The 24,158-nt window shown below is 37.3% G+C and overlaps 1 protein-coding gene and 1 non-coding gene across 2 annotated transcripts; one reads left to right on the top strand and one right to left on the bottom strand.

Annotated features, from left to right (window-relative positions):
- Positions 1–6,005: 6,005 nt before the first annotated feature.
- On the top strand, positions 6,006–6,072 carry Smp_tRNA_00724_Gln_TTG.1.1. The gene has a single exon. It is a non-coding gene (tRNA).
- A 13,162-nt stretch (positions 6,073–19,234) lies between these two features.
- Smp_169480 (hypothetical protein) lies at positions 19,235–19,522 on the bottom strand (the record flags this gene model as incomplete). The annotated part of the gene is made up of 1 exon (XM_018794009.1): positions 19,235–19,522. One exon carries the CDS (start codon positions 19,520–19,522, stop codon positions 19,235–19,237), a length of 288 nt encoding a protein of 95 aa, XP_018647106.1.
- Between the last annotated feature and the right edge of the window lie 4,636 nt (positions 19,523–24,158).

Here is a 24,158-nt window from a genome sequence, read left to right on the forward strand (position 1 = left end):
ATTGACAAATGGTTAAAAAAATATATTGCTATCTTATAACACATTCCTTTTGTATACAAATACAAGATCGAAAGTGCTTGATGTCAATAGCCTCTACAAAGCGGATCAAAAAGTGGTGTTCGGTGCTTGTTGATTTATTTTAAGAGTTTTTTGTGATGTCCACGTTGTGTTCACCACTAATCCTGATGTACTTTCAAAAGAAACTTGATTCATTACGGTATGCAGAACTTTTAGTAATGACACTACTAATGTAAATTTTAATTGATTGAGGTTGCTAAGAGGTCTTGAAATACAGTCAATTCATATTATTCTGTAAATCTTGTTCTCAACATAATATTTAAATTTATCAAGGGATAAAGGAGTGTGCAACGACAACGCCTGACTAGCCCAATGCTAGAAGTAGGTAAAACTGGATTCGAACCCCAAAGTCGATTGGAATAAACACTAGTTATTAGAAGCCTGAGTAACTACTAGTATCAATGTCATGTAAATTTCAACATCCAAGGGTATTAAAAATGAAACACACAAAATTTAACCCAATTGTCATCTGTTTGAACTGATATAAAAGGGATAGCATAAGTGTTCGTGAATCTGTAGAGCATCTGCTTTTCAATAATTGATATGTGCAATATCTACCACCTTTCTATTTATTTAGAGAGTGTAAGTTGAATATATAAGAGCATAATTTTCATTTGGGGATTTATTTCAACCCCTTTCATATTTTTGACATTTTCCATCCAGAAAGTTGGAATACACTAGTATCATGTTTATAGAGGATATATATGTAGTGAACGATACCTCAGGTGGGGAGTATAAATTTATTATTTAGTGCACAATCACGTAGTGGTTTAGTAACATGTGGAAATCATACATCAAATACATCAGTTATAAATCTTCTTTGAATTATCTCTTACAATCTTCAATATTTTTTCATTCACGTTGTTATCTTGATTGCCGTCACTCTCCTTCTCTCTCATCTTCATTTTAATCCTCTCAACCTTCTACTCTTAGACATTCTACATCCGGTTGGTATTACGTACTACTTATATCAACACAAATAAATAGCATACACCATATAACCTTGAATGATTACAATGAAATCCCCAATAAACGAACGAAAAACTGCTCAGAAATACTAGATATTAAACTTCTATTAAACATTGAAAAAAGTATGGTTATCCTTATTTAATAAACAATCTAGTGAATTTATATTTAAATAAGTCATCCTATACAAAGTTATTAATTAGTGATTAAATCATATTTATTATGAAAGAGTATAACCTACTCAGGCGCGTTTATGAAAAGTTTACGACCTTTCACTGTATCACTTACAAAATTTACAATCAGAGACATCATGATGACTGTTAATATACATTAAAAAGAACGAACATTATTGAGATGTCGATTACAGAACTATTGACATCTAATTGGTGATCACTCAATATTTATCGTCAGGATTGATCAAGAAATAAGAAACGGAAACTTGGTGAAATACTTCGTTCTGAGGAGTCCATATTGTACAAAACATATAATAATAATAATAATAATATTTAATGTGATATTCAACTTATGGGGAAAAAAGGTCAAGATAGAACTATAAATTGATTCCACTATGGATTAGAAATACAATTTCGGGAATAAGAATCTACAATGTAAGTGAGAGAGAGAGAGAGATAGAAAGAGAGAGGAAAACAGATACCAGGTTCAATGTACAACATCATGAATTTATCATCATCATTTATTAATATATTTATCTAAACACATAAATATTGGTACAAAAGGGCACCAGATATATATGCGCAACACAAATCTCCTTTGATTTGTGATGAGGGCTGTGATACTACTCAGGTGCCCAAACTGAAGCAAGTGGTTTTCTGTAGGGGCCACACACGGAGCCTTTGACCTGAAGGTCTAATCCACAAGGCAGTGGAGCATCGTAAGGAGATGCAGTAACATGGTAGCCGGTTACCAACGATTGATTCATACGCCATTTGTTCACTCAGGATACTGGATCCCATGTGCACCATTGGTTTGGAATCAGGGTTTTCCAACTCCCCTAGATGGACTTTCCGTGTCCTCCAACGCAGTTAAAGCTTCGGACATTCGCTTTTCGTCCTCTCAATTTCGTAAACAACAGTAATGCCAGGAGAAGATGGTGAGTAGGACTTCCTTGACAGAGGCTGTATTCGCTTGGCGATGTGAGAGTATTTGGAGAGGGAGAGCGTACTCTCCCCACTCTAAGCCGTAACGAGGCATTTGGGGGCCAACATCGGACGAGAACCGGTGCTTTCAACGTGGTATGGTGGCCGGCTTATTATTATTATTATTATCAGTTTTTATACAACGCAAGAAAATATACAAGTAATCCACTTTGAATGAATTACATTCTTCTAAAATCTATTAAATCTATTCGGAAATCGAATTTTGCATCCAGTGAAGAAAATCAAAACTTCATTCATTGTTTAGTATATGTATGACATATAGTCATTATATTTCATACAGTATATAATAATAGTAATAACAATATGCAAACGAATATAGGACATGTTTACAAAACAGGAATTGAGAGAAAAAAACAGAGAAAAAACAGCGAAAAAGAACAAATAAACCGAGAAACTAAAATGATTTTTTTGATTGGCAGATTAAATATGGATGGAATATGACGTAAAGGATTATTATTTTTCAACCAAAAAAAAGAGGTAGACAAATTGTATCAGTGGGTGTGAATAAATGAATTTTTGTTTTAATTTGAACTTTGCAATATTTATATTTTGAAAATATGTAAATTATTGAACAATTATTAACTTTAATCCATTTGTACATGCTTATACATGCTTTATTTAGATACTATAATACGTGTTAGATGAATGGTGGTTGAAATAATAATAATTCTCATTGTTGCAAGTGTGAGTCAATTGAAGCTAGACCACCATCGAAAACCTGAAAGCACTGGACGGCCGTTTTGTCCTATTGTGGGACTCCCCAGCAGTGCGCATCCACGATCTCGCCTCGTGAGATTCGAACTCAGGACCTACCAGTCTCGCGCCAGAGCACTTAACCATTAGACCACTGAGCTGGCATCTGATGGTGTTTATGTCTAACTGCAACCAATCCAAGAAGTTGAGCGACCGTTCACCAATTGTCTTCATTGAGTTCCAATCTCACAACAGACGTGGCTTGAACTCCACTGGTCACTGCTTCTAACTAGAACTCCAGGGAATACCTCATGGAGCCAGTCACTAGTGAGCATATGATCATTATCAGAAGGGGGCTTTTTGTGGAGACTTTAGTAATCTTATATAGTTGAGATCATGAGTCAATTAAAGCTAGACCACCATGGAGAACCTAGAAGCACTAGACGGCCGTTTCGTTCTATTATGGGACTCCTCAGCAGTACGCATTCACGATCCCGCCCGGCGAGATTCAAACCCAGGACCTATCAGTCTCGTGCACGAACACTTAACCACTAGACCACTGAGCCGGTATCCAACGGTGTTAATGCCGTCAAGCAGTGCTTCCAGGTTTCCCATGGTGGTCAAGCTTCAATTGACTCATGATTTCAGCTATATAAAATTACTAAAATCTCCACAAAAACCTCATTTTAAGTAAAAAAGACTATTAAATTTAGGATTATTATTATTATTTTAATTCAGTTTTAAAGTTTTCAATCTTTTGATTATTAATGATAAAGATTACAACTGCTTATATGTTATTGGTATTAGTCATAATCATTTTGAAGTAAAGTTGAATAATTTCCTGTTATGGAATCCAGATCTCCCGTTTCTTCTTATTTGGGATATGTCAGCTGAATGTACTCAAATCCCAGTTGTTTTCACTCTGAAATAAGACAGTGACTACTTAGACTTAGCAACTATGTGAATAAGGTGCTGGCGTTTAAAAGCGACCTGAAGATCTGATCCACAAAACAGTGGAGCATCGTGAGGAGATGCAATCCCATGGTAGCCGGTGAACATCAATTAAGTCATACGCCATTTGTTCCTTCAGGATACTTGAGCCAGCCCATGTGCATCATTGGTTTGGAATCACGGTTTCCCAACTCCATTAGGTGGAGTCGCCGTGTCCACCAACCGGGTTAAAGCGCCGGACATTCGCTTTTCGTCCTCTCACTTTCGTGAACAACACCCCCGCCACGAGAAGGCAGTGAGTAGGACTTTCCTGACAGAGGCTGTATACGCGTGGCCATGTGAGAGCATTTGGAGTGGGAGAGCGGACCCTCCCCACTCTCGGACGTACCAGGGTATTCAAGGGCAGGTAAAGAGGAATGCGATGTTGAAATACTCCAAAAGAATTAGGAGATCTAATAACTACTTGTAAATGGTCACAGTAATATACCTTTTCTTGGTATGTTTAGATATAATTTTAAAGTACAAGTAACAATTATAGCACATCAGATATGATATGTCGATTCATAAATAGGTCAGGTACTATTTGTGTGATATTTACTGATTAGTTATATTAACATAATCAGTAAGATGATCATCATGACTGGATCATTGATAAAGTTTTAAGTAGATTGGTCTACCGGTTCTCAAGAACTTCCCTTATATGACAAACAAAGGATTAGTAATTAAAACTATACATATGTAATATCACAATGAGTAGAAAAAGTACATTTCGTGGGTCAGTGTCAGAGAACGAATAAATAAATAAATAAAATCGACCCAAATTTAAATAGTACAAAGGAATAGAACAGACAAATTTAGTACAATCAATCAAAAAACAGGTCTGACCGAGTCAATGTCAAATCATTCTAGTCAAGGTAATGATTATGTATATTTGTGTGTATGTGCTAATGGGTATGAAAAGTATGACATTTGTAGTGTGAAAAAGCAGAGTTTGATTTGTATTTGTGATAGGGGTTTGAGATGTGAATAGAATCAAAAATGGTAGTTAGGATAGATGGTCCACACTTGTTGGAAGACAAGGCCTTTTCTATTGAGGGCAACAGGATTTAGTAACAAGTACAAAGCTTCTGCTACTCGCATTTCTGTGTATTTGGAAAAGCCTTTCCGTATTATTTTGATATTTTTAATATCGACATGATGTTTACTGAAGATAGTAGGCACTTCAATCGACCCATGATCTTGCACAACCCTTCGGCAGGCTCGGTAGTCTAAATGTTATGTGTTCGCCCCCGAGACCGAAGGTCCTGAGTTCGAGTCTTCTCGATGCAGGATCGTGGGTGTACATTGCTGATGAGTCTCATACTGGGACGAAACGGCCGTACAGTGCTTCCAGGTTTTAAATGGTGGTAATTAATAGCTTATCTGTTTTTCTATCATAACTCAAATGAACTATCAACTCTAAATTTAACTTAGCAAAACTTGTGGTATGGAAATTTGTTGAATTTCATTGTTCAATGTTAAAAATGAGTCAATGTTATATACTTATACTGTCTAGTTATATGAAATCTTTTCAACGAAGAATTATCTAAGTAACGTAATATATTCGGTATCACGAAAATGTTCTGATGAAGAACAGTGTCAATTCAAAGTAGATATGAAGTGTGATTACTGAAACATTCAAAATAATAAAGGGGACGTCTCAGATACTGAACGGACATCGGATTCAAATGTTCGGGGAGGCCAACGGACCTACGGAGGTCAGCTCGCCAGCTGACTCGATATTCCGACGAGAGGCGTGGCATAGACTGCGACAAAGAAGGTAGCACGGGGAGCAGAACAACTGCAGAATTGACTGTTTAAAGTGAGGACGATTGTAATGTATGCTACTTATGCTGACAAACATAAGTAATATGTATCGGGAACTGGAAGAAGCAGATTGAAATAAAGAGAAGAGGAAGAGAAACAGAACACAATTGAAATAACAACCGAATTGAAAGAATGAAAGAATGTACAGGACAACTGAGGGAAGATGTGAAAATACTGTATTTAATACATGATTTTCGTCTTTTACAAAACCACTGTGTATTGCCTCGATATAGCCTTAACTCACAAGCATTATAAGCAAAGATAGATAGGACTCAGTAGCTGAGTGGATAACGCGATCGCGTTTGAAGAAAAAGGTACTGGGTTCGAGTCCCAGAGTGAACATCAAACCTGAGATGCAGGTACATCCAGCTGATGAGTCCCGAAATAGGACGAAACGCGCGTCCTGGATTCCACTGTTAGCCACTATCAATCGCTAAAATAATAAATTTTCATATTTTAATTTAATAAAATACTATAAATCAGAAACAGGTATTTCTAATGGCGGCTTACTCGAACGTTTCCGCCACGTATTTTCCAGCTGTACAGATGATGATATTAACCCAACTGTTTTATAATTTTATCAGAAGCGGGTTTTTGTGGAGATTTTAGCAATTTAATAGTTGGGTTCACTAGTCAGTTAAAGCTAAACCACCATGGAAAACCTGGAGGCACTGGACGGCCGTTTCGTCCTAGTATGGGACTCCTCAACAGTGTGCACCCACGATCCTGCTCACTGTATTCCAAGTCAGGACCTATCATTCTCGCTTGCGAACTCTCAACCGATAGACCACTGAGTCGGTGTTAATGTCTAACTTTAACCAATCCACGAAATTGCGCCACCATCGATCATTGTCTTCAATGAGTTGCTATCTCACAACAGACCCGGTTGAACTCCACTGGTCATAATGGTGGACAGTGGTGTAATTTTGCGGATTGGTTGAAGTTAGACATTAACTCTATTGGATGCCGGTTAGTGGTCTAGAACCCTCAAGCGAGATCGAGGGTCTTGGGTTCGAATCTCGCGAGGTGGGATCGTGGATGTATACTGTTGAGGAGTCTCATACGGTCATCCAGCGCTGTGTATATCTGTGTGTGTGATGGTGGGTATGAAAACTATGAAATTTTTAGTATGGAGAGGTAGATTTTAATGCTTGCGTGTGAATTGTATGGAAAATGAAAAGTAATATGAATTTGTTTGAACAAGCAGTCCAATTCGTATTAATATTTGTCTTTTTTTTCTCTTAAGGGCATAAGGATGTAACATGATAATGAAACACATTGGCCACTAGCCTCTCTTTTTAGTTGGGAAACCTTTTTTTTATTGGTGTCATATTTTCAATACAGATTTGCTGGTTACTAAAAATGGTAAAATATTGCCAATGCCGACTTTTTAAATTTTCCAGCTCTACAGAATTATTATTAGTAGCCTAAAGTTATTTCATCCACTAGCACACCTAAAGTGCCTATGTTTATTCCCAAAAGAAAACCGTAGAACACATAATAAACAACAAACAAACCAGTTGTCTAGTACTCACTAATACTCACCGAGAGACCTGAAAGGTTCTATGGGATCATAGATACACATTGCTAAGAAACTTCATTATAAGACGAAACAGTTGTACAGTGCTCCCAGCTTTTCAGTACCTAAGCTTAGATTATGATTTAAACTATGGAATTCAACAGCTCCCACAAACTACTCCTCTAAACCATAGATGATTAATGTAGCAGATTTTCACCTCACTTTTTTACATCGTAATGTAACTAAATATTTTGACAAAATATACGAATAAACATAAACAAAACCTGTTTCAATAAGACAAATATAAAGCAAATGAGTCATATGGCATATTTTTCGTACTTGTTCCTTCTGTGAAAAGTGAATCATCGCTGAAATCACACAGTAAACCCATGTAAATTCAAGGGATTATTTTTGTTTATTTAGCTAGACAAAAACAAAATGTCTGTGGATTTCATTTTTTAGGGTGAAAAAAAAGAAATAACTAGCTACGAACATTATTACTACTGTTACTATTATGTAAGATCATGTTATCTACAAAAGAGAAACAAACCATATCTTCAGGATACTAGCAAATGCCCTGAAACGGCTGAGAGTGAGAAAAGTCCGCTCTCCCTCTCCAAATGCTCTCACATCGCCACGCGTATATACAGACCCTGTCAGAGTAGTCCTACTCACTACCTACCTTCTCGTGGCATTACTGTTGTGCACGAAATTGAGAGGACGAAAAACGAATGTCCGAAGCTTTAACCGGGTTAGTAGACACGGCCAGTCTATCTAGGGCAGTTGGAAAACCCTCATTCTAAACCAATGGTGCACATGGGCTGGCTTCAGTATCCTGAGGAAACAAATGAAGTATGAATCAATCGTTGGTCACCAGCTACCGTCGGACTGCATCTCCTCACGATGCTCCATTGCCTTGTGGATGAGATCTTTAGGTCAAAGGCTCTGGGTGTGACCCCGTAAGAAAAGCACGTGTATCAGTTTGGCCACCTTGGCAGTGTCACAGCCCTCACACAAATCAAATGAGATTTGTGCGGTACATATATATGTGGTGCTTTCTTGTACCAATATTTATGTGTTTAAATAAATAAATAAAATGATGTAGAAGATGATGAATTCAGCTATTAAAATGAAGAAATTTACTAAAGACACAATTATCTCCAAAGAATGATTAGTTATGAATTAATGCAAAGTTAAAAATATAAACCACTGACTTTCAACTCTGAGTATTTTGAACATAATATGCTATCTGTAGATGTTATACATTTCAGTCAGTTGTGGAGTTGTGGGTATGAATTGTTGAAATGAAACACTATTAAGCAAAGATGGACAGTTGCAGTCCTAAACATCAAAGGGAAGATACAAACAAACAATACTAAGTGAATTGAAACACTGATAGTTTTCAATAATTTCTCAATTAATGGTTAATCCATGTTGTTAGATAACTTTGGATTAATATACTTAATTACAAACGAAATTTTCACACCCTCATTAAAAAGTTATTTTAATCTTGTGATTTATTCCGTTTGGCTTATTTATTATAATTATTTATTTAAACACATAAATATTGGTACAAGAAAGCACCAGATAAATATGAGCAACACAAATCTCATTTGTTTTGTATGATGAGGGCTGTGATAATGCTCAGGTGCCCAAACTATAGAAGGTGGTTTTCTTAGGGGACCACACACGGAATCTTCGACCTAAAGATCTAATCCACAAGGCAGTGGAGCATCGTGAGGAGATGCAGTCCCATGGTAGTCGGTGACCAACAATTGATTCATACACCATTTTCCCCTCAGGATACTGGAGCCCATCTGCACAATTGGTTTGAAAATCAGGGTTTTCCAACTCGCTTTTCGTCCTCTCAATTTCGCAAACAAGGCAGTGAGTAGGACTTCCCTGACAGAGGCTATATACGCGTGGCCATGTGAGAGTATTTCGAGAGGGAGAGCGGACTTTCATCACTTTTGGCTGTACCAGGGCATTTGGGAACAGTAATTGCTAGTTACAAACTATTTGAGATTATTATAATAAGAACAAAATCTATTGTGAGTTAATTAATACTGGAAATGAAATATAATTTTTTTCAATAATGATTTACAAATCGATAGAACAAAAGGAGAAGGAAGTGGAAAAAAACTTGATGTTTGTCGAAGAATAAAATATACTAAAGGAAATATGTAAATACCCCAACAAAATATGATATTGAAACAGAAAAACTAGCAATTGAAAAGTGATAACAATCAATCATAAGAAAACAACGAATATCTTGGGGAAATATGAATTATGAGAAATTTTTTTGAGGTTATCTTCGCAAATAAGAAATGAACGTATAAAAGATGGAAAAGCATCTACAAAATTTCCCAAAGATATTCTTCGTAAACTGTATCTGATAGGGAGTAAAGTAGAAATAAATGGGGTGTTACGTATGCCTGAACACCAATTACCACGACGTGCTATGCTGACTAGTATTGTCGATGGTTGGAAGAGAGGGGTGGCCAAACCAAAACGTGGCATCAGTGCTTGAAGTCACTAACCTCCAGTCTGAGCCACGTTGGTAGATGCAGATTACTTGGTTGGGGTCCGCGTGACTATCGTAACCAGTGGTTGAAGACTTTGTGTGACATGGCTCAGAATCGATCAAAATGGTGTAGGTGTATACACTCTTTATCTTCCCCTAAACTTTGAGATTAAAATTGCTTCATATCTGTCTTTCGTTCTGTACTATATCATTATATACAACCTTTCTTTTATATATTAACACCACTAAATTAACTACTTTTGTGAATTCAGTTTTCATCTTGTTGTGCTAATGAGGTATGGCGACTTGGCCCGATGTATATGTGTGCTTGGTCCTACGTTGTAGCTGACTGACTGACTAAATTGCGTCACTTAACTTTAAATAGATAGTGAACACAACTTGGATCACGCAAAAGCATTTAAAATAATTGACAGGCAGTGTACATTATTTTTAATCCACTTTTTAAAGATGATTGTCATCAAGAGCTTTCGAACTGATCTTTGTATATACAAAGAAAGTATAACAAAATCTCTCATTATCATGGTAATATAATTATATTATTTTAACGTTGGTCAGTTAAATTAAAACCAAATACACTAATGCCTTTGTAATAAAAATGAATTTTCTTCAAAAAAAAGAACCAATGACCACTACTGGCAACTTTCTCATGAGAACAATCAGTTTCATAAATGAAAAAGGTACTGTTTACTTATTATTTATATCTTTATGCTAACCTATTTGTCTAATTTCTATGCTTTAACCAGAAAGATTACCTAATTTATAGTTTATGAAATTATTTTCCACCAATTTAGGTATAATTTTGTTCCCCTCCCCCCGAAAAAAAATATTTTGTTACAAATTAATCGTTATTTTTTTTTTTAACTTTTTTTCTTCTTTCAAATTGAAAAGATCTAAAAATGTAACATTTCTATTGGAAAGTATCAATAAACAGTTTTTTTTTTCTTTCTACGCAAAAAAAAATATCCCAGAAATCGAATAATGATCAAAAGTTATTTTGTGAAATCATATTCTTTCAAAAGTCAATTGGTGAAATTCACAGGTTAATGTCAATTTGTAGGGTATATTCTATAGACATTTCTTAGACATAAAGATCACTTTGCATAACTATTTGTTGCCTTAAGATTTAAGATAAATTGAAGTCTAAAAATCAATTAAAATATTCACAATTGATTGATCACTGGGTGATGATCAATGTCATACGTGTCAATTCCTTTTTACTGCTGATCAAATGCCATCGATCAAGTTGTAATGTGGTCACTAGTCTGGGTGGCTCGACAATGAGTGCACTATGTTGAGATAAGATGGTGGTTGGAGGTGGTCAACTTCCATCACCTCCGACTACTATCTTATACCAATTAAAATATTGTTTGAAACCTGTATAAATTATTTTCTCAATAATGAACATACTACACTAATCATTACATTGAATAGAAGAAATCAAAATACACTTGATAATAGGACTGTTTAATTTTTTATATAATGAATAATGTGTCTGAGGATGTTGAATATTTTCAGGAGATAAATGAATTAATCCTAAGACATAGCTTTTTTGGTTAGTGCTTATGTAAACTACATAAATACCTTACACACCGATCGTTTCTTAATACTAACGATACTGGTTGGAAATGAATCTTGACTACATGAGTTGGGTGATGTTAATAGATATGACATCAACCAACACTAACAGTTACCATATAGTTTTTTTTATTTAAGTAGTTAACAAATGCTGATAGATGCTCGTTAGCAGTATCTTGTGTGATAATTTCTATGATCAGAAAAGTATTCATTCCCTATGTTATTGTATTCCTTTATAATGTTGTTATGTTGTTTAGTACGAACACAATTTGATGCTCGTACTATATAATGTCCAAATAATAATAAAAAATCAGAACTACAAACTATCAGATGCTCAGTTAGTGATCTAAAGGTTAAGCGCTCACGACAAGTCCTAAAATACTCTGGGCTCGATCCACGGTACAGTCGTGGATGCACGCTGATGATGATAAAACAGCTGTCCAATAATTCTTGATGTTCAATGCTTATCTAACCAAGGTCAGTCCCTGTTGCAAACCATAAAATAACGATAATAGTAAAATTTCTTAATGGTTAAAGTTAGTCGATAAGAAGATTATAAATCTATCATCACCCATGTTCTAAGTGAACTGAAGAACTTAATATACCTTCTTTTTTTCAAGAATACAAACCACATCATCAGAATTAAAGTCAATGATATAACAAGTAAATTATTTGTATCGTAATATTAATCAGATTTATTAAACCATGTTATTATCATTGAAGCTACTGTTATTAGAGGAAAGATTTTTGAGTACATCCTTATCTGAATAGATTAAAAGAATGTATGGTTACGTACTCAACCTGGAATTTCTGCTTTTTTAGGATGTTTCGTGCTTTCTGAAAAATCAGTTGTCCCAACCATCAAGTCAGTATTTCAAAAACACATATAAAACGTTTGCAACATATTAATATCATTCAGAAAATAACTAGTGAAAATTAGGCAATATTAAATGACAGTTTCGTCCCAATTTAGAGTTCTTCATCGGTGAACAACTTGATGTAAATGAAATTATACATAATTTTAATAAATTATAAATTATTATATTCACTTGGTATGATAGCAAGTGGCCATCAGGACTCAGTATCTAGGTGGATAACGTGATGGCGTTTGAAGCAGACGGTACTGGGTTCGAGTCCCAGAGTGGACATCAACTCTGAGATGAAAGGTACATTCAGCCGATGAGTCCCAAATACGACGAAACGCGCGTCAAACTGGATCCCACTACTAGCCCTTATCTATCTTTGCTTATAAACTGTTATAATTAGATTTTGATCATTTTTACCGTGACAGAATAATAAAATAATCAGCATCAAATGACTAATACCATGAATTGTAGATTAAATTTGGTGATCGAACTTTAAAGCAGTTCACTGTTTGTAGAAATCTATTTTGAAACAGCCAACTAAGAATAATCTGTCGAAGATTAACTAAGTATTTTTAAGACTAGTTCGAATAAACTAATTTGATCGATTTGGCATCTATACATGAGTGCGCGTATTATCAACAGTAGAAAAGAAAATATGAATGACAAAAGCATAAAAGTGTAATCTTATTGGTTATTTTGCAAACTAGCTTTTTAGATCTGATCAATTATAGAAAAGCTGCCCAGTAGTTGAGTTATGCTTAATATATAATCAATCATTCATATTTTCATCTAGTCGAAGAGCGGTTCTGATCTCGTTCCATGAGAAAAATGATACACTACACCGTTTCAGTCAGAACGTCGTTATTTTATTAACCAATATTGCTATCATATCACTTCAATTCAATTCAAAACAGCCGTGTCAATCATATATGCATATAGTTCAAGGGATTTCAATTAATTCGTCTAATGGTTAGTAGCCTTTCAAACGTATTCAAAAAAGCATAAAATCACTTTTGCAAGTATCACTGAAAACAGACATCAGTAGATTATCTTATTTCATATTATGTTGGCCATCTGAATTTTCCGATTGATGTTTAGGACGGTAACTGATTAGTCTTTTTTGGTCTGTGTGCAACCTATGAGGATTGCCTCGATATCTCTGGTAATTCACAAGCGTTTTGGGTGGAGATGAGCGGAGGCTAGCAGTATAAACATATTGGGTTCGAGTCCCGGGATGAAAATCAATCCTGGGATCCGGGTACATCCAGCTGACGAATCCTAAATTGTCATAAACTAACTAAGCAACATTAACAAATAGCAAACGACAAATATTGTTAAATAATTATAAATGAGTATGTGTATGTGTTTGTCATAACTTTTGCCCCTGTTAACTAACATGTGACGAAATTGTCAATCAGAATAGCTCTTTATATGACCTCGTTCTAGTGCTAAGCCAATGACACGTCAACCGGCACTAACAGCCTTGCATCAACTCAGAATTCTAATTGGCCTTTCTCTCCTAGCCCTGCTTATTGAGTCCAGAACGCAATCTCAACGATTTCAGTTAATTTTCAACCACGCAAATAAAACAAAACATTGGAGTATCCATAAAATCTTAGAAGCAGAATACTAGTTAAGGAAAAAATCTTATTGGACTGTTGTTCAAGGTTCAGGTGTTTATTAAAAGAGCGGAGTAACGAGGTGGAAAGTAATTAAAACAATTTATGGTTAGTAAGGGTTAATCATGTTGAGAGCTGTTGTCTTGTAGACCCACTGACCCATATCATGTGTCTAATCACAAATCAGAATCCTGATTCTAATTCGGTCTACTGTTTACTTTATAGCTTAACCTATCTGATTTGACCAATCATAGGGCTGACCAGCACTATAAACTTTGAGCAGGCACCCAGGTTCCTATCGGTTCACTGTTCTCTAGCTTCTCTCTATGGCCTACCTTGTGTCCAGAAGTAGTAGCCAGACTCTACTTACATTTCAAACAGACATACCAGACTCACACATAAAATGAAAAATAACAATAATACATAGACAAGCCAAAAAAGGCTGTGAATAGGGGAGGCTTTAGTTAATAGACTAGCAACAAAACAGTAACGGTAAATCGTACAAACGAAATTAATTAGTCTACCGAAAGCTAGTGAAAAATTTGATATACAGTTTGAAAACTAGTTCCAACTTCTACAATATCCGTCCCGTCATAACAAGAGTGAAACATATTACCAATGATGATATTGAATGATCATTACACAATATCATGAACTTGAATGTTTATATATGTGGAATTAATTTTTATTATTAGCTTTTACCCTACGATATTCGATAGTGACTGTTTAATCTCCATTTTTTGTAAATGTCGTTTCTAGCGATGATTCAACTGATTTACTTATAGTAAAAAAAAATGTACCCTTCGGATATTTTCAACACCCCTCCCCACTTTCCAGACTACACAATGCAGTTTTATGAGGATTATATAATTGATCGATATCAATGGTTTAGGCATTCAAAGTGTTAGACGTTTTAGACCGGTATAATGCTAGTACAATTTAGGCAATTGGATATTGTTAGCCACACACAGACAAAAAGCGTGATAAACATATATATTTTTCATAGTTGAAAGCGTGAGTCAGTTGAAGCTAGACCACCATGGAAAACCTGGAAACACTGGACGGACGTTTCGTCCTATTATGGGACTCCTCAGCAGTGCGCATCCACGAACCCGCTCTCGCGAGATTCGAACCCAGGACCTACCATGGTGGTCTAGCTTCAATTGACTCACGCTTTCAACTATGAAAAATACTAAATCTCCACAAAACCCCTTCTGATAAAAAACATATATATGTTAATTCTGGTATAGCTTTAAATATGAAATTTGAATTGAGACACCTTAACTACAGATTAATTGTGCAATTATCGTTATTCTTGACTAGTCTGCTTCATATACATTGCAATATGCGCTAATATTACTTACTATAAACCAAATAAACGGAAAAAGGTGACTATTGTAGCCACTTTATGCGCAAGAAATTAATGGAGTGGAGGACTTGGTTAATCAGTTATAATCAGCGTAAAGTTTGGTACAAATGTGAATCAGCCCAAGCTGGTTTATTACAGTAGCATAGCGTGATGACATAACATGATGATCAGCAAATAATTCGACATAACAAGGGTATCAGTGATAGTAGAAAAATTAAACTTAGAGGATTTGTTTCGAAAAGAAGCAATGAACTTGCAGGATTAAATATATTAAATAAAAGTGAAGCTAAACATATGTAGAGAGATATCAAAAAATGAGTACATCCAGACAAATGCAACTGATTCTGAACTATATAAGCAAACCACCCCAACCACTGACTATTCAGAGTAACCCAATCAGGTAATCTGAATCTACCGATATGGCTCAGCGACTTAACAGTCTGATGGCAAATCTTAGTTTAGGTGCTCCTATATTTCTTTAGCTAGCTTCATTATCTGGTTTTTCAGCTTGAACTAAAAGTGACTGAATGGTTAAGACTGTTAACTTTCACCCATAGGCTTCCTGATTTAAACCTAAAGCTAATTACTTCTGTCTATCCCGCCCAGTAATATATTTGGGTCCTCAAACAAAAATTGTGGCTTAAAATCGACAATATGTATATACACTTAGTTACTCAGATATATTAATTAAAATTGATTCCAATCAATTATTTCGGAGAACTTCATTTCTTTAAAAATAAACACTACAAATTCCTTTTAATTAATCCTAACTCTTCATACAGTTTGCCCTTAGAGTCAAGTCTCAAATTGTGATTTAACTGTCATGAAGCTTTTGCATATTTCATATGAATATCATTATCTTTAGATGAACACAGCATTTGGCCATACGAAACAAATTCTCAACGTTTAATATCTTGAATCTATCCGTTATCAGACAACCAATCCTGACCATGGCTGCTATTTTGACTTGAAACTTGTATATTGTTATGACTCAATCGAGATATATTGGCTGGAATACTGGTTACCCTAGGTCTTAGTGTACGAGGCAGGTCGGTTGAAGAGTGGTAATATTAAAAACTCATTCGTCTTGACAACTATACTGCGGTGTGATGGTAGGAAACCAGCGATTGCAGCTGCGTACCATCTCTACAGCGGAGGGAGGAGTTAGAAAAGGTCAGTCCTAAGATAACGTACCTAGCAGGCAGTAGGACTGGAAATTACGAAGCTAGCACGTCGAAAACTATTCACAAAAAGATTGTATATGAAGACCATCTTTTGAAGTCTGTGGTCACCCCCACACGTCGTCTAAACGACACTCAAACCAGTTCCCCTTTCAGATACTTCAGGGAGGAGGAATATCTCTCCACGATATGGGGAATTAGTATGTGACAACTAACTTCATATATAACAAATAATCAGCAACCTGATCGTATTAACAATTAAGAGTATAACGTGAGCACTGTAATAGTATGAATAATTATAAGTAGTATGTTACATTCGAAGAAGAAGAAGAAATACTGTAGCGGTATATGCTATAATCAAAAAGGAAATTTTAGGCGAACCTACGCTAAATTCCTTATTTACAAGATATGTTGTTCATTACAGCACAGTAAAACAAATAAACCAAGAAAATTATATATTCAAATAAAAGTCACTGTTTTACAATAGTAGAAATTTGATTGACATTCATTGTTAAATAAAAGTTAACAATAAAATTGCTGGAGGTATTCATTTAGGTCACCTATTTGCTATATCCAATATACCATTGTGTTATTTTCTAAATGAGTCTTTTTAACATTAAAATATAACAATGAAACACGTTGAACACAAGCATTTGCTTGTATAGCAAATCAAATGATGAAATAATGAATGATTATGATCTGAAATAGTTATGATATATATTACGTATGTCTATCTAATAACTACCCCGTGTCGGTTTAAAGAAAGTTAGGGTCAGCTAAGCCAAGGAAACACTGACTGTCCAACTGAACCATGTAGGTAGGTGCAGATTACCTGGTTAAGATCTGAACGATTACCGTAACAAATGGTTAGAGAATTTGGGTGATAGAGCTTAAAATTATTCACACTAGCTCAGGCAGATTCATTCTTTGTCCTCCCTTAGATCAGACAACATTCATACCAATAAAAAGATAGATTTTTACCATCAAATCAAAATTATTTGACCACATCATCGTTTTGAATTTCTCAGTTCATAAATATAATGTTGTGATCAACTTAGCTAAAACTAATCACATATGTTTATTAACCAGTGCTCATTTAACCAATTATATAATCATTCACTGGAGAGGTGGCTTAATAGTTAAGGTGTTCTACTTTCAGTCACTAAGTCCCAAGTTAAAACCCTGCTTCACCTATTTCTGCTTGAGCAACTGCATATTATCATCATCCCTCACACTTATGATATAGCTCATACCCGATTATCTGGTGAATAAGTCTTAATAACAATCCTAATTTGTGCTCCCAAACAATTTCTGGATATTTGATTACTATATATTTATAACATTTTATTCACTCATTCTTATTAAAGCTGTATTTGAACCCAGAAGTAGAATCCAAGACTCACATCTTTTTCTATTCCAGACTTATTAGTCAGGAATACCAGAATCTCAGTGTTGATATTTACGCTGAAAGTCAATCCAAGCTACAAACAGCTAACGAGTCTCAAATACGTCGTTCAAATAGTGATAAATACACACCTACGCTTTTTAACACTAGATTTTCGCTACACTAACTTATGACTAACTTAATTCCTTTAGTTACATTGAATGAGGATAGTCATCCTTTTAGGATGTTAAATAACTATAAAATATCCAGTATTCTACAGCATTTTCCCGTCCGTTTGTTGAGTGAGAGTTGTATATAAGAGTATAATTTTCACTGACGATTCCATTTTAATAATCCAAAGCTATCTACATATATCTCCCATAAACATGATACTAGTGTATTCCAACTTTCTGGATGGAAAATGTCAAAAAAACATGAAAGGGGTTGAAATGAAACCCCAAATGAAAATTATGCTCTTATATATTCAACTTACACTCACTAAATAAATAGAAAGATGGTAGATATTGTAGACGTGCTACAAATTCACAAATATGTACCCTATCTTTTTAAATTGATCATATCAATATCAAAATACGAAGAATTGTGAGAGCTGACGATAACTGAATGAAATAAAAAAACCAATTCATGTTATTCTGTTCAAACGTGTTTTGACTTTTGAGTCAATAATATATGGCGCGAAATTCACTCATCCATTTGGCTACAGTTTGGATATTTTAGTTTATATAGTTGAAATCATGTGTCAAATGAAGCTTTACTAAAATCTCCGCAAAACCCCCGTTCTAATTTTAGTTTATATCAGTTCGTGATGAAAACCATAAGTCTAATTCCTAACCTTAACAATCAACTGTAAATCATAATTCTAATTCTTCACACTGGTTTATAAACCCTTATTTGGTCTTAGTTATTAGATGGACACTCTCAGGGTAACCTTAGCGTCGCTCAAAGGTCATCCATAAATAATAGTCTCACCAAGAACACCGTTCAGATAAATATTTTATATTGTTATTACATAATCATCCCGTATATAGCCTCTGTCACGGAAGTCCTAATCACTGCCTACCTTCTTGTGGCATTACTGTTGTTTACGAAATTGAGAGGACAAAAAGCGAATGTCTGGCACTTTAACCGGGTTGGTGGACATGGAAAGTCCATCTAGGGGAGTTGGAAAACCCTGATTCAAAACCAATGATGCACATGGGCTCCAGTATCCTGAGGAAACAAATGGTGTATGAATCAATCGTTGGTTACCGGCCACCATGGGATTGCATCTCCTTACGATGCTCCACTGCCTTGTGGATTAGATCTTTAGGTCAAAGGCTCCGTGTGTGGCTCCCTAAGAAAACCACCTGCTTCGGTTTGGGCACCTGAGCAGTATCATAGCCCTCACACAAATCAAACATTAGACATCAGTAGAATAATATGATTACTTACCATTATTTAATAGTGTATTATTTGTATTCATTTGAACAATATGACAGTTTTTATTCACATTAAAAGTTTGTTTATTCACATCAATTTGTTCATTGAATTCGTCTCTTTCATAATGTGTTGATAAAATGTCAGCTATGTTAAATGTAGGTGAATTATTACATGATGATGATTTGATAGATTCCTTTGGTGATGATGGTATATCCACTGATATACATAAATTAGATGATTTAGATGAATCTAAACTAATTAATGATAATGATTCTGTAGAAGTCAATGGCATATAGAGAGATAGAGAGAGATGAGACAAAATGAACTTTAATAAGGATTAGTTAAAGGAAGACAACATTAAACATCCCTTATGAATGTGATGATACTATTCCAAATAAAGACATCCTATGCTTCAGATGCATAAATGATGAAAGGTTAATATTAGTTAAACTATGATTGTCATTTAGGCTAATAAATTAAATTTGACCCATTATCATTAAAGAATAGTGGATAGACAGTTAAGGCTGTCTGTTTATATTCGGATAGGTCAAATCCACCTACTATATAAATGAATTGAACCAATAGGTAAACTAATTCATAACTAGTCCCAAATATAAACAGGTCTTAGGTTTATTAATGTTTTGAAAAGTCACTAATATGTTAAATTCACTTGATGTTGTTTACTTGAATCTTCCTATTGTTATTTAAGACTGCAATTGATCAGTCTCTTGTTGGCATAGGTGCATCCTGTGCAGACTGTCTCGATATTGCCTGAAGTCACAAGCTTTATAAGCAAAGAAGGATGGTGGCCAAGAGTTGAATCCAGGACGCGCGTTTCGTCCTATTTGGGATGCACCTGCATCACAGAGTTGATGTTCACTCTGGGACTCGAACCCAGTACCGTCCACTTCAAACGTCATCACGTTATCCACTTAGCTACTGAGTCCTTATGGCCACTTGCTTGTGCAATGGGGTGAAGTTTAAATTTACTTGATGTTGTTGCACGAGATCTGATCTGTGTTTCTACTTTCATAACTCAGTTCTAATGCGGAAAACAAATCCACTTCGTAAAGCTTATATTAAATAGACGAGTGTCAAATGATATCGGCTTTTTGGACTATACTTTCTTGCAATAATATTGTAAGTTGGTAAACCTCTCCCAAGTACTCTATATGCAATTGACTTAACCAATCAGCACAGAACAACTAAGCCTAAATTATTTGGTGACATACCAAACCAGCTCAGTGGTCTATCGGTTGAGGGCTTCGGCTCGAGACTGGTAGGTCCTGGGTTCGAATCTCGCGAGAGCGGGTTCGTGGATGCGCACTGCTGAGGAGTCCCATAATAGGACGAAACGGCCGTCCAGTGTGCCCCCAAATGCCCTGGTACGGCCGAGAGTGGGGAGAGTTCGCTCTCCCTCTTCAAATGCTCTCACATGGCCACGCGTATATAGCCTCTGCCAGGGAAGTCCTACTCACTGCATTCTCGCTGCGGGGGTGTTGCTTACGAAAGTAAGAGGACGAAAAGCGAATATCCGGCGCTCTAACCGGGTTGGTAGATACGGAGGGTCCACCTAGGGGAGTTGGAAAACCCTCATTCCAAACCAATGGTGCACATGGGCTCCAGTATCCTGATGGAACGAATGGCGGACGAACCTGTCATTGGTCAACGGCTACCATGTTACTGCATCTCCTCACGATGCTCCACTGCCTTGTGGATCAAACTTTTAGGTCAAAGGCTTGGGGTGTGGCCCCCTAAGGAAACCACCTGCTTCGGTTTGGGCACCCGGGCAGTATCACAGCCCACACACAAATGACATGAAATGACGCACTACACTAACTACACTGCTCTCGTTCCTAATAGAAGAAAGACAATTATTATTATTATTATTATTACCATTATTATTTTTATTACTACCATTATTTACTATGTCGCTTTTTCACTCCCATTATCCCCAATTTGTGTGACCTTACTTTTCAACTTATGCAGCAGCTCGCTCTTGGTGGAAAATCTGTCCTATCTAAACGATCTCCAGTCATTGTCTGGTTGAAAGTGAATGCTTCCACCGATTATGAATACTGAAGCAGTCTTTCTGAAACCACGTACGCCGTTCAAGCTGGCTTCCTTCAACGTTCGCACATTAATGCAGATCAGACAACAGATGGGGCTGGCTATGTCTTTAGAAAGTCTTAATATCGACGTTTGTTGTCTATCCGAGATCCGTATTCAAGACTCTAGTGAAGTACCACAAATTCGCTCTCCATCTGTCGCTTCGAAAAGCTTGTTCCACGTGCGCTTATCCGGGGACCCTGTGGCATCTTCGTCCGGTCTTGCTGGCGTTGGTGTTGCACTAAGCGCTAGAGCTGAGGCAGCATTAATCGATTGGATCCCCATTAACAGTCGGTTATGTGATGTTAGATTAGAAAGTTCCATCAAAGTGAGAAGAAACCGGCGTGAGAAACGGTGTCTTTTCGTCATCTCCACCTATGCCCCGACAGATTGCAGCCCGGATGCAATCAAGGATGAGTTTTACCACCAGTTAACAGTTCTTCTCCAGAAAGTGCGTTCGACAGATATCGTAGTATTAGCCGGAGACTTGAATGCACAGGTCGGGCGTCTAGGCACAGAAGAGAGTCGTTTAGGTGGCCGATGGGGACTTGTTGGTCGCAGGACAGATAACTGGGACCGTTTGCTGCAACTGTGAGCAGAGCACAACCTGTTTCTGGCTAGCACTAACTTCTGGCACAGTCATCGCCGGTGTGCCACCTAGCGTCCTCCCTCTGCATCTCAAGCCTGGACTCAGATTGATCACATCGCGATCAGTTACCGCTGGCGTGGTTGTGTACAAGACTGCCGCTCCTTTTGGAGTACCTATCTGGAGTCTGATTATGCCCTGGTCTGCGCCAATCTCACCTTACTTTTCAGTGGCCGAAGGATTGACCGCCATCAACGGATCGATGTTAGTAAACTGGCTGCAACTTCTGTTGCAAGTAAGTATTGAACAGAGCTAGCTTCTAGGCTAGCTATCATCCCACCGAAAAGTATAGATGGGCATTGGTTGCAGCTTCGTGACTCCATGAAAATGGCGAGTAAAGCCGCTTGTGGCTTCGCGAAACGTCTCGCTTACAAGCACTGGGTTTCTTCTGGCTCCTTACAACTGATGGAAGTCCGTCGGTCTACTCCGGGTGACCGTGAGTTTGACCACAAACGAAGGCTGTTACGTAATGAAATTGGGCAAAGCTTGCGTAAGGACCGAGAAGCCTGGTGGTCGGAGCGTGCTAATGAGATGGAAGCAGCAGCTGCATCTGGTAACTGCCGGGAGCTCTTCCAACTCATTCGAGCCACTGGCAGCAAGAAGTCTGGTGTGAGTGAAACAATCTATGAGGATGATGGGATGCCAATCACTAACACCTGTCGACGTCTTGGACGATGGGCGGAGTTTTTCGAAGGGCAATTCAACTGGCCTGCTGCTCCGGCAACATCAACCAGTTTGTCCTGCCCCCCATGGCCGGTGACGACTGATCCACCAAACGAGGCGGAAGTCCGCAAGGAACTCCAACTCTTGAAACGCTACAAATCACCGGGCCCAGATGACTTAAATCCAGCTCTTTTTAAAGACGGTGGTGACTTTCTGACTAAGGAATTGACTATGTTGTTTACAAGGGTTTGGGAGTCAGAAAGTGTTCCAACATCGTGGAATGAGTCGATAGTCGTCCCTATCTTTAAAAAGGGTTCACGTTGTTCCTGTAATAAATATCGGGGGATAAGTCTACTTCCGATTGCGTCCAAACTATTGGCTTCTATCATACTTCTTAGGTTGTTTAGAACCCGAGAACGATTGACTCGCGAGGAGCAGACTGGTTTTCGTTCTGGTCGAGGATGCATGGATCATATCTTCACCCTCCGCCAAATGTTAGAACACCGTCATACTTATCGCAGGCCAACAATCGTAGTGTTTCTTGATATCAGGGCTGCCTTCGATTCGTTGGACAGGACTGTTCTCTGGGATTGTCTATTGAAGGGTGTGCCTGAGAAGTTCATTAACATCTTAAAGGTCCTGTATACGAATACCTCAGGCAGAGTGAGGGCATACAACCACCTTTCTCCCTTGTTCCATTCGGGCAGTGGGGTTAGGCAGGGTTGCCCAATCTCACCATTCCTCTTCAACTTTGCCATCGACGACATTCTGGAAACAACTCTGATGGACGTAAGTAATGGCGGTGTGGATCTGCTGCCTGGAGAACGACTTCTCGACCTTGAGTATGCGGATGACATTGTCTTACTGTGCGATAATGCCCAAGCCATGCAATCCGCACTTAATCAGTTGGCGATCAGTGTCCATAGGTACGGTATGTGCTTTGTACCTTCGAAGTGCAAAGTACTTCTACAAAACTGGCCGGATTCTAATCCTGTACTCACTCTGGGTGGTGAGCAGATCGAAGTAGTCGAGAAGTTCGTGTATCTAGGTAGCTGCATAAGTGCTGGTGGTGGCGTGAGTGATGAGATTGATTCACGTATATTGAAAGCCAGAGTGGCTTATGCCAATCCGGGCCATCTTTGGCACCTTAGTGATGTTAGTCTGGCTGTAAAAGGTCGGATCTAAAACGCGTCGGTGAGAGCAGTTCTGATCTATGCTTGTGGAACCTGGCATCTCCAAGTTGAGGATGTTAGACGACTCTCTGTGTTTGAGCATTGTTGTCTCCAAAGGATTGCTGACATCCAGTGGTAACACTATGTTAGTAATAAAGAGGTTAGGCATCGTGTGTTCGGGTGCTGAGACGATAATCCAATTGGAGTTACCATCTTGAAACACCGACTTCGGTGGCTTGGATATGTTCTACGAATGTCGTCCCAGAGACTTCTACGTCGTTCGTTATTTGCGGATACTGGGACTGATTGGAAAAAGCGTAGAGGTGGTCGGTGTATGA

The sequence above is a fragment of the Schistosoma mansoni genome (assembly GCF_000237925.1).
Source record: "Schistosoma mansoni, WGS project CABG00000000 data, supercontig 0194, strain Puerto Rico, whole genome shotgun sequence".
NCBI classification, from domain to species: domain Eukaryota; kingdom Metazoa; phylum Platyhelminthes; class Trematoda; order Strigeidida; family Schistosomatidae; genus Schistosoma; species Schistosoma mansoni.